At 36.1% G+C, this 14,587-nt stretch overlaps 1 protein-coding gene across 1 annotated transcript; it reads left to right on the top strand.

Annotated features, from left to right (window-relative positions):
- Positions 1-839: 839 nt before the first annotated feature.
- On the top strand, positions 840-1,591 carry LOC123595775 (ferritin light chain-like). Its single transcript, XM_045473591.1, has one exon. The coding sequence runs from the start codon at positions 889-891 to the stop codon at positions 1,411-1,413; it is 525 nt and encodes a 174-aa protein (XP_045329547.1). The 5' UTR covers positions 840-888; the 3' UTR covers positions 1,414-1,591.
- The last annotated feature ends 12,996 nt before the right edge of the window (positions 1,592-14,587 follow it).

Genomic DNA, 14,587 nt, shown 5'->3' with positions numbered 1-14,587 from the left:
CATGAATTCTTATTTGGAACAAACAAATCACAGAATCCCAGAATATCAGGATTGACTAGAATGTAATATTTTCACTGAATAAAAGGTCCAGTGTAAGAGGAAAACAAAAAAACAACTTCTGTTTTTTACCCTGTACATCTGAATTGTAGTAGGAAATAAAATTTTGAAGTTATTTCACAAGGCTGTCATCAGGAAATGAAGACAAAAGAAAAAAATCAACAAATAAAAATAATATTTTAACCCATTCACGCCCCAATCTAATATGAAATTAAGAGTTTTTTTTTTTAACGTTTATTTATTTTTGAGACAGAGAGAGACAGAGCATGAACAGGGGAGGGTCAGAGAGAGGGAGACACAGAATCTGAAACAGGCTCCAGGCTCTGAGCTGTGAGCACAGAGCCCAACATGGGGCTCAAACTCACGTACTGTGAGATCATGACCTGAGCTGAAGTTGGCCGCTTAACCGACTGAGCCACCCAGGCGCCCCGAAATTAAGAGTTTTTATACCATCTATAGACCAACTTCCCTGATGAACATGGATGCAAAAAATCTTCAACAAGATACTAGCCAACTGGATCCAACAACACATTAAAAAAGATTATTCACCAGGACCAAGTGGGATTTATACCTGGGATACAGGGCTGGTTCAATATCCGCAAAACAATCAGTGTGATTCATCACATCAATAGAAGAAAGGACAAGAACCACATGATCCTCTCAATAGATGCAGAGAAAGCATTTGACAAAATACAGCATCCTTTCTTGATAAAAACTCTTAAGAAAGTAGGGATAGAAGGATCATACCTCGAGATCATAAAAGCCATATATGAAGACCCTCATTACCTCAGTGGGTAATGAGGAGACTTAGCTCCTCATTACCAACCAACCATGAGCTCCCAGATTCGTCAGAATTATTCCACCGAGGTGGAGGCCACCGTCAACCGCCTGGTCAACATGCATCTGTGGGTCTCCTACACCTACCTCTCTCTGGGCTTCTATTTTGACCGTGACCATGTGGCTCTGGAGGGCGTGGGCCACTTCTTCCGCGAGTTGGCTGAGGAGAAGCGGGAGGGCGCGGAGTGCCTCTTGAAGATGCAAAACCAGCGCAGCGGCCGCGCCCTCTTCCTGGACGTGCAGAAGCCCTCCCAAGATGAGTGGGGTAAAACCCTGGACGCCATGGAAGCCGCCCTGCTTCTGGAGAACATGAACCAGGGCCTTTTGGATCTGCATGCCCTGGGCTCTGCCCGCGCAGACCCCCATCTCTGTGACTTCCTGGAGAATCACTTTCTAGATGAGGAGGTGAAACTCATTAAGAAGATGGGCGACCATCTAACTAATCTCCGCAGGCTGTCCGGCCCCCAGGCTGACCTGGGCGAGTATCTCTTGGAAAGACTCACCCTCAAGCACGACTAGAAGTCTCTGGAGCCCAGCAGCCTTTGAGAGGGTCCCTCTGGCATTCCCCCCAGATGTCAGGGCTTGTGCCTGAGTCTCTCCTTGCAGCCACTAGGCAGCTTTTTAACCAACCTAGAGCCCTCTCCCAAGCCGTGAACCAAATGAAAACAATAAAGCTTTTTTGCAGAAAAAAAAAAAGACCCAATGTTACTATCCTCAGTGGGGAAAAACTGACAGCTTTCCCCCTAAGGTCAGGGACAAGACAGGGATGTCCACTCTCACCACTGTTATTCAACATAGTATTGGAAGTCTTAGCTTCAGCCATCACACAGCACAAAGAAATAAAAGGCATCCAAATTGTCCAGGAGGAGGTCAAACTTTCATTCTTCGCAGATGATGTGATAGTCTATATGGAAAACCCAAAAGATTCCATCCAAAAACTACCAGAACTAATCCATGAATTCAGCAAAGTCGCAGGATATAAAATAAATGCACAGAAACTGGTTGCATTCCTATACACCAACAATGAAGCGACAGAAAGAGAAATCAAGGAATCGATCCCATTTACAATTGCACAAAAAACCATAAAATACCTAGGAATAAATCTAACCAAAGAAGTGAAAAATCTATACAATGAAACTATAGAAAGCTTATGAAAGAAATTGAAGACACAAAAAAATGGAAAAAGATTCCATGCTCCTGGATAGGAAGAACAAATATTGTTAAAATGTCGACACTACCCAAAGCAATCTACATATTCAATGCAATCCCTATCAAAATAACACCAGCATTCTTCACAGAGCTAGAACAAACAATCCTAAAATTTGTATGGAACCAGAAAAGACCCTGAATAGCTAAAGCAATCTTGAAAAAGAAAACCAAAGCGGGAGGCATCACAATCCCAGACTTCAAGCTATACTTCAAAGCTGTAATCATCACGACAGTATGGTACTGGCACAAGAACAGACACTCATATCAATGGAACAGAATAGAGAACCCAGAAATGGACCCACAAACATATGGGCAACCAATCTTTGACAAAGCAGGAAAGAATATCCAGTGGAATAAAGACAGTCTCTTCAGCAAGTGGTGCTGGGAAAACTGGACAGTGACATGCAGAAGAATGAACCTGGACCACTTTCTTACACCATACACAAAAATAAACTCAAAATGGATGAAAGACTTAAATGTAAGACAGGAAGCCATCAAAATCCTCGAGGAGAAAGCAGGCAAAAACCTCTTTGATCTTGGCCACAGCAACTTCTTACTCAACACGTCTCCAGAGGCAAGGGAAACAAAAGCAAAAATGAACTACTGGGCCATCAAGATAAAAAGCTTCTGCACAACGAAGGAGACAATCAGCAAAACTAAAAGACAACCGACGGAATGGAAGAAGATATTTGCAAACGACATATCAAATAAAGGGTTAGTATCCAAAATCTATAAAGAACTTATCAAACTCAACACCCAAAAAGCAAATAGTCCAGTGAAAAAATGGGCCAAAGACATGAATAGACACTTCTCCAAAGAAGACATCCAGATGGCCAACTGACACATGAAAAAATGCTCAACATCACTCATCATCAGGGAAATACAAATCAAAACCACAATGAGATACCACCTCACACCTGTCAGAATGTCTAACATTAACAACTCAGGCAATACAGATGTTGGCGAGGATGCAAAGAGGATCTCTTTTGCACTGCTGGGGTGGGAATGCAAACTGGTGCAGCCAATATGGGAAACAGTCTGGAGGTTCTTTAAAAAATTAAAAATAGAACTACCGTACGACCCAGCAATTGCACTGCTAGGTATTTATCCAAGGGATACAGATATGCTGTTCCGAAGGGGTACATGCGCCCCAATGTTTATAGCAGCACTATCAACAATAGCCAAAGTATGGAAAGAGCTCAAATGTCCATTGATGGATGAATGGATAAAGAAGATGTGGGGTGTATATATATATATATATATATATATATATATATATACACACACACACACACACACACACACACACACATTGTGTATATATATACATTGTGTATATATACATTGTGTTTATATACATTGTATATATAATGTATACAATGTATATATACACAGTGTATATATACACAATGTATATATACAGTGTATATATACACAGTGTATATATACACAGTGTATATATACACAATGTATATATACAGTGTATATATACACAGTGTATATATACACAATGTATATATACAATGTATATATACAATGTATATATATACACAATGGATATATACACAATGTATATATATATACATATACAAAGATAAAGATAAAGAAGATGTGGGGTGTATATATACATATATATATACACACACACATTGTGTATATATATATATATATATATATACACACACACACATTGTATACAAAGTATATATGTATATATACACAATGTATATATATACAAATATATATAATGGAGTATTACTCGGCAATCAAAAAGAATGAAGTCTTGCCATTTGCAACTAAAGGATATTATGCTAAGCAAAATTAGTCAGAGAAAGACAAATATCATAAGACTTCACTCATATGAGGACTTTAAGATACAAAACAGGTGAACATAAAGGAAGGGAAGCAAAAGTAATATAAAAACAGGGAGGAGAACAAAAATAAAAGAGACTCTTAAATATGGAGAACAAACAGAGGTTTGCAGGGCAGGTTGCGGGAGGGGGGATAGGCCAAATGGGCACTAAGGAATTTACTCCTGAAATAATTGTTGCACTATATGCTAACTTGGATGTAAATTTTAAAAAATAAATTAAATTTTAAAAAAGTTTTTATACCACTATTTTGAAATTAGAAAAATTTTTATCATATATTTTTTATTAAAAATATTTCAATAGAATGTTAATTTGATCAATTATCAAATCTCTAGGTGAATATAAAGTAAATTTAAATTTTTAATTTCATATGTAGAGCAGTAAAAACATTTCTAATGTTTTTCATTTTCTTTTTATGTCTCTGAAATTATTTAATCAGAATCAATTCTTTATTTTGAAGATTCAGTCATGTTTTGCCCATGTCTAATTTTATCATTGAAGATTTTGCTACTAAAATTTCTTTTCTTTTCTTTTTTCTTCTCTTTTATTTTCTTTTGTAAGTAAGCCCTACACCCAATGTGGAACTTGAACTCATGACTCTGAGATCAAGAGTTGCATATTCTATCAACTGAGCCAGCCAGGCACCCCACTATCATTTCTTTTTATGACCATAATGTCTACCAAATCACATTTTCCAAGCTCTAATATTCACATCTAAATTTTGTCAAAAAAAGATTTTGTTCTTCAAGTTTTAGTTAATAAAGGTTTTTCTTCTGTCAGTTGAAAGTTTTTAAAATAAAATTTTAAGTTTATTTATTTATTTTCAAGTGGGAAAGTGCAGAGAAAAAGAGAGAGAGATTCTTAAGCAGGCTCCCCAGTGTCAGCGCAGAGCCCCATGCAGGCCTCAAACCCACAAACCATGAGATCTTGAGCTGAGCTAAAATCAAGAGAAGGACACTTAACTGACTGAACCATTCAGGAACCTTGAAAGTATTGTCTTTTAGTTCAATATTTCTTTTTTAACGTTTATTTATTTTTGAGACAGAGAGAGACAAAGCATGAACGGGGGAGGGTCAGAGAGAGAGGGAGACACAGAATCTGAAACAGGCTCCAGGCTCTGAGTGGTCAGCACAGAGCCTGACGCGGGGCTTGAACTCATGGACCGCGAGATCATGACCTGAGCCGAAGTCGGACGCTTAACTGACTGAGCCACCCAGGCACCCCGTAGTTCAATATTTCTAAGGTTTCCTGGGTCAATATGTAAAATTTTCCATGATATGAAAAGAGATGTGATTTTTAGAAATAAAATTTACATCATTAATTTCACCATATGCAGTTTTAGGTGAAATTATTTTTATGTCATTCATACCAGTAATATTCATTTTGGATTTAACAAAAGACTGATAATTTGTATTTCTCTCTTGGAAAATCCATGAGAATATTACACACTTTCTGTGTGTAATAACTCAAGCTTCCTCCATTGTACTGGATGGTCTAATATTTGGCCAGTCTAATTTCTCCACATACTTAGGTCAGTTTCTATATGATGTAACAACTTTCCACACTATGGCTAATACAAAGAATAAATAGTGGTATATGAAAATATTCTGAATGTCCAAAATGACAGAGTCAAAGTATCCTACTTCAGTAACACAATTATAAGGTGGATAATAAAATTTATTTTGCATTTTAGGAACTAACTAGTTCAGTCATATTAAGATATAATGAAAGCAAACTAAAAGGGCTTAAGCTAACATTGTGTCTCTCTTAAACTAGAAAAAACAAGTAAAGACCAATGTTGGCACACACACAAGAATAAAATGAATTAGTACAAATATGTTATAAGTAGCCCTGTAGATTATTGAGCCTTTTTGGAGAGCACAATAGATATACAGTTACACTACTTTGAGAAATGTACAAGAATTACTCAAATCCAAAGGAATAAAACGTATTATGCAAAGCTATTTATAGCCTTCTTCATACCAACTGAATTCTGAAAACCCCAAATTGTAACCATGATCTTATAAAAATGGTGGAATGTATACAAGAACACATACCTCTTTATGAACATTTACTTTTTCTTTAAAAAATTTTTTTTTAATGTTTATCTATTTTTGACAGAGAGGGAGAGACAGAGTGTGAGCAGGGAAGGTTCAGAGCAAGAGGGAGACACAGAATCTGAAGCAGGCTCCAGGCTCTAAGCTGTCAGCACTGAGCCCAACATGGGGCTTGAACCCACAAACTGGGAGATCATGACCTGAGCTGAAGTTGGACGCTTAGCCGACTGAGCCACCCAGGTGCCCCTATTTTTTCACAGTGAAAATTCATTTACATTTCCCCACATTTACACTAACTCTTTTCCATTTCTTTTTGTATCTCAGGACTTTTCTCTGGGATTCACTTATTTTCTATATTTACTTAGGCTTTAACATTTCCTTTAGTGAAAACTTCCTCATGGTGAAGTGTTAATTTTTTTTCCAGAAAATATCTTAATTTCACCTCCAATCTTGAAAAAGGTTTGGCTGATAGAGAATTCTTGGTCACAGTTAGCCTATTTCAGCATAGTAAATGTATCATTCCACTGTCGACTGGCTTCCATACTTTCCACTCACAAGTCAGCTATAAGCCTTACTGCTGCTCCTTTGGAAATAATACTTCTCTCCCCAGTTGCTTGTTATTTTACTCCCTTATTTATAGTTTTTTCATATTTTTAAAGGGAAAACTTCCAAGAATACACTAGACTAGAAATAATCATATAAAGGACTCATGTACCCATCACCCATTTAAAAAAATTATCAGTATTATTCCTATCTTTTTTTTTCTATGTTTTTCTTCTTATGCTGTAAATACCATATACCATACCATGTTAGCACAAATGTTTTTTGTATGTATCTCTAACAGGTAAGAACTTTCTAAAAAATAACTATGTACTATTGTGATGTCCGTATTTTAACTTAATGTGTTTTAAAACTGTCTTGTCATAGTTGATTGAATCTGTTTCAAATAAAGGCATATAATTTGTACTGGATGGATTTGTATTTTTTTAGTAATAACTTGAAGGAGATATAACTCATATAGTTAAAAATTCATCTTTTTTAAATGTACAATTTAATGGTTTGCAGTTCACAGAGTTATGCAACCATCACCACTTTTCAACTTTTTCTTCACCCAAAAAGAATCTCATACATAAAAGCAATTATTTTCTACATCTTCTTCTAGCCCCTGGGCAACTGTTAATCTTTGTTAGGTCTTTATGGATTTACATAAATGGAACCACATAGTATGCGAACTTTTGTGTCCAGCTACTTTCAGTTAGCATGATGTTTTCAAGTTTCATCCATGTTGTAGTATGTACCAGTGCTCTATGATATTTTAGAGCCAAATAATATTCTATCATATGGATATACCACACTTTGTTTATCCATTCTTTAATTGATGAACATTTGGATTGTTTCTATTTTTTGGCTATTATGAATAATGTTACTATGAATACTTAAGTACCAGTTTTTGTGTGGACATGTTTACATTTTTTGGGTATATATATAAGAATGAAATTGCTGGGGGGTGGGAGGGAGAGGAGGGTGGGTGATGGGTATTGAGGAGGGCACCTTTTGGGATGAGCACTGGGTGTTGTATGGAAACCAATTTGACAATAAATTTCATATATTGAAAAAAAAAGAATGAAATTGCTGGGCCCTATGATAATTCTACATGCAACTTTTTGAGGACTATGTCACATTGTTTTCCAAAGTTGCTCCTATTTCACAATCCAACCAATAATATATGAGGGTTCTAATTTCTCCATATTCTCACCAAAACTTGTTATTGTCTGTTTTCTTTTTATTTAGTTATCCTAGGGTGTGTGAAGCAGTATCTCATTGTGGTTTTGATATTTTCGTTTCCCTAATGACTAATGATGTTCAATATCTTTTCATGTACTTTTTGACCATTTGCATATCTTCTCTGGAGAAATGTCTATTTGGATGTTTTTGCACATTTAACAATTGGGTTTTTTTTTCTGAGTTGTAAGTGTTCCTTATATATTCTAGATACAAGTCTTTTTATCACATATATGTTTTTGCAATATGCTCTCCCATTCTATGTGCTGCCTTTTTACTTACTTGATGTTGTCCTTTGAAGTACATGTTTTTAATTTTGATGAAATCCACTTTATCTATTTTTTTCTTTTGCATTTTTTCTTTCAGAATGTGTTGCCTAAACACAAAGATTTACTCCTATGCCTCTACATTTTCTTCTAAGAATATTATAGTTTTAGCTATTGTATTTAGATGTTATATCTATCTGCAGTTAATGTTCGTATATGTTATGAAGTATGGGTCCAAATGCAATTTTTTTGCATGTTGGTATCAAATTGCCCCAAGACTGTTTGTTTAATTTTTAAAAAATGTTTTATTTACTTTTGAGAGAGAGACAGAGAGACAGAGTGTGAGCAGGGTAGGGTCAGAGAGAGAGGGAGACACAGAATCAGAAGCAAGGTGCAGTCTCTGAGTTGTCAGCACAGAGCCTGATGCAGGGCTCAAACTTGTGAACCTCAAGGTCATGACCTGAGACAAAGTTGGACGGACGCTTTATATACTGAGTCATCCAGGCGCTCCAATGCTGTTTGTTTAAAATATTATGCTTCCTCCATTGAATTGTGTTGGTAACATCGTCAAAATTCAATTAATTATAAATATAATGATTTATTTCTGTACCCTCAACTCTATCTCATTGATCTATACGTCTATCTTTATGCCAATACAACACTGTCTTGATTAATATAGTAGGAAGTTTTTGAAGGAAGTTTTGTAGGAAGTTTTGAAATCAGGAAGGGTGAGTCCTCCAACTTTGTTCTTTTTTTCCCCTAAGATTGTTTGGCTATTCTGGGTCATGTAAATTTACACAAGAATTTTAAGGTTAGCTTGTCAATATCTGCAGAATATGCAGCTGAGGTTTTGATAGTGATTACATTGAATCTATAGATCAAGTTAGGGAACACTGTCATTTTAACAACATTAAGCCCAGTCCCTGAGCACAGGATTTCCATTTAACAATGTCTTCGTTCATTTCTTTCAGCAATATTTTATAGTTAGATATTTACAAGTCTTACACTTATTTTGTTAAATATATTCCTAAGCCTTTCACTCTTTTTGATGCTATTATAAAAATTATTTTCTTAATTTTATTTTTGGATTGTTCATTGCTAATGTATAGAAATAAAGCTGATTTTCGTGTATTTATCTTGTACCCTGAAATCTTGCTGAGCTCATTCATTACTTCTAATATTTTGTGGAGTCTTTAGGATTTTCTATATACAAGATTATGTCATCTGCAAATAGAGATCGTTTTACTTCTTTTTCAATCTGGAAACCTTTTATTTTTCAATCTTGCCTAACCAGTTTGATTAGAAACTTCAGTACAATAGAAGCATCAAGAGTTGACATCTTTGTGTAGTTACTCATTTTAGGGAGAAAGCATTCAGTATTTTTGTTTTTGTTTTTGTTTTCTTTTTTGCATTCAGTCTTTCTTAAGCATGATATTAGCTGTGGTGTTGTCTAGATAGTTTTTATCAGGTTGAGGAAGTTCCCTTCTATATGTCTGCTCAGGCTGCCATAACAAAATATTACAAACTGGCTGATTTAAACAGTAGGCATTTATTTTCTCACAGTTGTGGAGGGTAGAAGTCCAAGATCAAGGTGCCAGCAGGGATGAATTCTGGTGAGGCATTTTTTACTGGCTTATATATGTCCTCCTTCTTGCTGTGTCCTAGCATGGCCTTTTCTGTGTATGTGTGTTGAGGAAGAGATTGATCTCAGGTGTTTCTTCCCTTTCATATAAGGATACCAGGTCTATCAGATTAGGATCATACCCTTATGACTTCATTTAACCTTAATTACCTCCTTAAAGGTCCTATTTCCAAATACAGTTGGGGGTTAGGGCCTTAACATATGAATTTTAGCAAGGGAACACAATTTAGTTCATAACACTTTGTATTCCTAGTTTGTTGAATTTTTTTTTTTATCATGGAAGGGCATTGGATTTTGTCAAATGCTTTTCTGCAACTGTTGAGGTTATCATATAGTTTTTGTTCTTTCATATATTAATATGGTATGTTATGTGGCATTGATTTTTTAAATGTTAAGCCAACCTTGCATTCCTGGGATAAATTCCATTTGGTCATAGTGTGTAATTGTTTTTATATGTTGCTGGATTCTCTTTACTAGAATTTTCCTAGAATTCCTAGAATTTTTTTAAGACTTTAGGTGTATAAATATTCATAAGAGATATTAATCTGTAGTGTTCTTGTTATATCTTTGCCAGGTTTTGATATTAGGGTAATACTGGCCTCATAGAATAAGTCAGGAAGTGTTCTCTCTTTTGTTTTTTGGAAGAGTTCATGAAGGATTGGTTTTAATTATTGGGGGGGGGGGGCTGTCTGTTAATTCTTTAAACATTTTGGTAAAATTCACCAGTGAAGCATCAGGTTCTTCATAGAAAGTTTTTTTTTTTTTAACTTAAAATTTTTATTTTTTAATTTTGTACTTTTTATGTTTAAAAAATTTTTATTTGGGGGCACCTGGGTGGCTCAGTTGGTTAAGTGTCCAACTCTTAATTTCAGCTCAGGTCATGATCTCATGGTTCATGGGTTCAAGCCCTGTGTTGGGATCCACACTGACAGTGGGAAGCCTGCTTGAGATTCTCTCTCTCTCCCTCTCTCTCTGTCCCTCCCCTGCTCATGTGCTCTCTCTCTCAAAATAAATAAACTTAAAAAATACTTTCTTCAATTTTTTTTAAGTTTTAAAGTAATCTCTATCCTCAATGTGGGCTTGAACTCACAACCCCAAGATCAAGAGTTGCATGCTCTACCAACTGAGCCAGCCAGGCACCCCTCTTCATAGAAAGTTTTAAAAAAACTATTAATTCAATCTCTTGTTCAATTTGTCTATTTCTTCTTATATAGTTTCAGTAGTTCTTATCTTTCTAGGAATGTGTTCACTTCACCTGGGTAGCTAATTTGTTGGTATACAATTGTTCATTATATTCCCTTAAAGGGGAGTTACAACACCATAAAGTTCCGAGTCAGTCATTAAAAAAAAAAAAAAGAATCTTGGATTGTTGCAAGACTATTTCCAGAGACCTAAAAAAAAAGTTGATTTTGACAGTTTTTTGCCACTGCCCTCATTGCTTTTATAGCGAAATGAAATTTTGGATGTCCTCACTCTGCTGTTCTGTAAGTGCTTCTGATTACTGTCTGTTGTATATCTACTCCATATACACATATACATATATATTTAATAATGACTAATAAATTTAGTAATTTAATAATGACTATTTTAGTATCTCACACCCTCTAGGAGAGTTGGAAAGCCACACTTTGAAACTCTCATCCAGGAACAATTTCCAAATCATACCACAGAATTGGTTCCATAAGGATTCCTCTGTTTCTACTGCTGCTCCTGTTGCACACAGATGCTGCCACTAGAACCTTTAGGAAATTAGCTCCTTTAAGAAAGTACCTGCAACCATGGCTGCCACCTGTCCTAGCACTGACTCCACTAAATCAATTTGATTCACTAGCTCCCTGTCTCCAAGTCCAATGTAGGAGGATTTTGATTGATAGGTCACAAATCTGTGCTCTGGCTGTGAGCCTGGGAAGGTGATTATTAAATTACTATTTTAGGGACATCTGGGTGGCTCAGTCAGTTAAGTGTCTGACTCTGGATTTCAGCTCAGGTCATGATCTCACAATTCATGACCTCAAGCCCCACGTCTGGCTCTATGCTGACAGCGCAGCGCCTGCTTGGGATTCTCTCTCTCTCTCTCTCTCTCTCTCTCTCAAACCAAACCAACCAACAAACAAAAATCTTTAATATTTGTTTAATATTTATTTATTTTTGAGAGAGAAAGACAGAGAATGAGTAGGGAAGGGGCAGAGATAGGGGGAGACACAGAATCTGAAGCAGGCTCCAGGCTCTGAGCCATCAGCACAGTGCCTGATGCAGGCTGGAACTCACAAACCATGAGATCATGACCTGAGACGAAGTCATATGCTTAACTGACTGAGCCACACAGGTGCCCCCCAAAAATGTCTTAAAAAAATTTTTTTGAGTGTTTCTCCTTACTTCTTGCCAGGCCTCCTATGATAAGAATTCTCCAGACATGGGGAAGTTCTCTCCATTTTGCATATAATCCATACAATGTCATAATTAAGGCATAATGATTTGTACATTAAATGGTTGCTTGCGATAATAATCTTGCTTTCCATAAGTCTTCTTTACTCTTGGAACCACCTCACTGCACACTTTTTTCAAGTCACTTATTTGTTGAAGAAATGGAACATTCTAATTGTTGAATTTTCCATATTCCAGATTTAGATGGTTGCATTCTCATGGTAATTTAACATGTGTCTCCATTTCTTGTATTTCCTTGTTACTGGTGGTTGGATCTAGATTTAGCTGCCTTTAAGGTTTTTCTCTTTGTTGTTAAATATTTTGGCTTCACCAAGATGTATCTCTGTATAGATTTCACTGTATTTTTCCTACTTGCAATTTGTTGGTATATTGAATCTGCAGATTGTCTTTCATCAATTCTGGAAAAAATTCAGCCATTTTCTCTTCATATATTGCCTCTTATTCTGTCTCTTTTTCTGGAGGGGGGGGGGCAGGCCTCCCTGCAGGAAGACCTTAGTGCTCCTCTCCCATCCCTCAGCCATGCACCTTGCTCACCTTTTCAGCTGGCTGCTATATCCTTTGTGTCATTTGTTCTCCATGGCAATTTTCATGTGTTTGTCTTTCCGTGCTACATTTTAGATAGTTTCTTCTCATCTGTCCTTCAGTTTACTAATTTTTAAGTTGCATCTACTCTTGTTTTCAGACTCATCCATCCTTGGTTTTTAATTTCATTTATTGTATTGTTTTATTTGTATAAGTTCTGATACTTTATCAGATCTACTATTGATTTTTAAAAAAAAAATGTATTTAAAAAGAGGGGCAGGGGGAGAGAGAGAATCCCAAGCAAGCTCCAAGCTCAGTGTGGAGCCAACACCAGGCTTGATCCCGTGACCCTGGGATCATGACCTGAGCCAAAATTAAGAGTTGGACACTCAACCAACTGACCAGCCAGGTGCCACTACTATGTTGCTTTAATAGCTTCCTCTTCTTCGGAGATATTTTCAAGCTTATATTTTATTTCAATGTAATAAGCATGGGGGGGGGGGCTAATATCTGCTGGCTTTGTTCACTGTATTCTCACTCATGGTGGATTTTATTATGTATTGGTTATTATGTTTGAAAAAACATTCATAGAAACAATCAGAAATCAAGGATGAAGAAATTATTTTCATTTGCTTTTCCAGGCACTTGAGGCCCCTTACTTTACTAGAACTATCTTAATCTAAATTCTGAGATTAAAGTTCCCTTAACTGCCCAGGTAAGGAAACTGGGTTCTCTTGTCTTTTGTAAGCCTTTAATTTGACTAATTGGGGTATCAGAGTCTCCCCTTGGGGGTGGCCTAGGGTTTTGACTTCTGTGCCCATTGGTAAGGCCATCAAACCCAACTTTGAGTGCTAGGCTTATTCTCCTGGTTTTAACATTCTCTTAGATTAGATTTTAGCCAGGTGAATTATTCATGATCTTTTTAGCTCTTTTAAGGATATTTAAAAATATTTTGCATCCTGCTGGTCTTCCATAGGATTGGTTTGAATTACTCAGGCCATAGTTGCTGAAAACAGAAGTATGGAATACTTTTTGAAAAAATTATGTCTGATAATTCTAATATAGTTATAGACATACACTTGAGTACATATTATTACCCTATATGGAGGAATGTGCTAATGCATGGAAATGTATGTACTACTAAATAAAAAAATAGGATATGATCTTAGGAGCATTTTATGGAATAATTTTAAGAACCTTTGACATCTTCATGTAATGCTTTTTCTTTTCTCATGGCAACAAATGTAGTTAATAAATTGTGACCACTGTTCCTAAATTGTACTAAAAATTTGCATACCTTTTCCAGAATTGCCAAGAGAACAGTAATTAACGCCTAATGCCTATGTATTTCCTGGTTAAGAGTATCTGATTGATTCTATTAAAAGGCAAAGGAGAGAAATTTGTCCCCTGTGTCTCTAAATGAAGAGAGGGATGATTTCATCAAGGGGCAAATATTTATACCCAGGAGAATTTAAATAGAAAGATTTAAACAACAATAACACTAGTCTAGTAGTATTGTGGAACTTGGCTATGGGTCATTGGTAAATCTCTGTACCTGCCACTAACACCAAGACCCTCCTCTCTTGGGGTTGAAGATTTAAAAAAAAGAAAGAAAAGAATCCCACTGTCAGCAGAGAACTGAAAGTGATATGATATAGTGTGACTGAATGTCACTGTGTTGGTTGGGGAACAACAAAAAAACCGTTTTGTTGATGTCTGTATCTTCGTGTTCTAAAACATCATGCTAATAGTAATTAAAATAGCTTTTAATTAAAAGAATAAGGTAAGACCTAGGCCAGGGTGAACTTATTCTTGGTTTTGACAGGCTCTAAGTCCTATGTTTACATGGATTATAACTAAAGAATAAATACATGAAAAACATAGAAGTGTATTTTAAAA

This window comes from Leopardus geoffroyi, chromosome B1 (genome assembly GCF_018350155.1).
Source record: "Leopardus geoffroyi isolate Oge1 chromosome B1, O.geoffroyi_Oge1_pat1.0, whole genome shotgun sequence".
NCBI classification, from domain to species: Eukaryota; Metazoa; Chordata; class Mammalia; order Carnivora; family Felidae; genus Leopardus; species Leopardus geoffroyi.
The sequence above is the reverse complement of the archived record's forward strand: the minus strand, read 5'-3'. Positions and strand labels throughout refer to the sequence as shown.

Excerpts from the sequence above, each read along its gene's own strand:
- LOC123595775 (XM_045473591.1), top strand. The coding sequence starts at position 889 with ATGAGCTCCCAGATTCGTCAGAATTATTCCACCGAGGTGGAGGCCACC.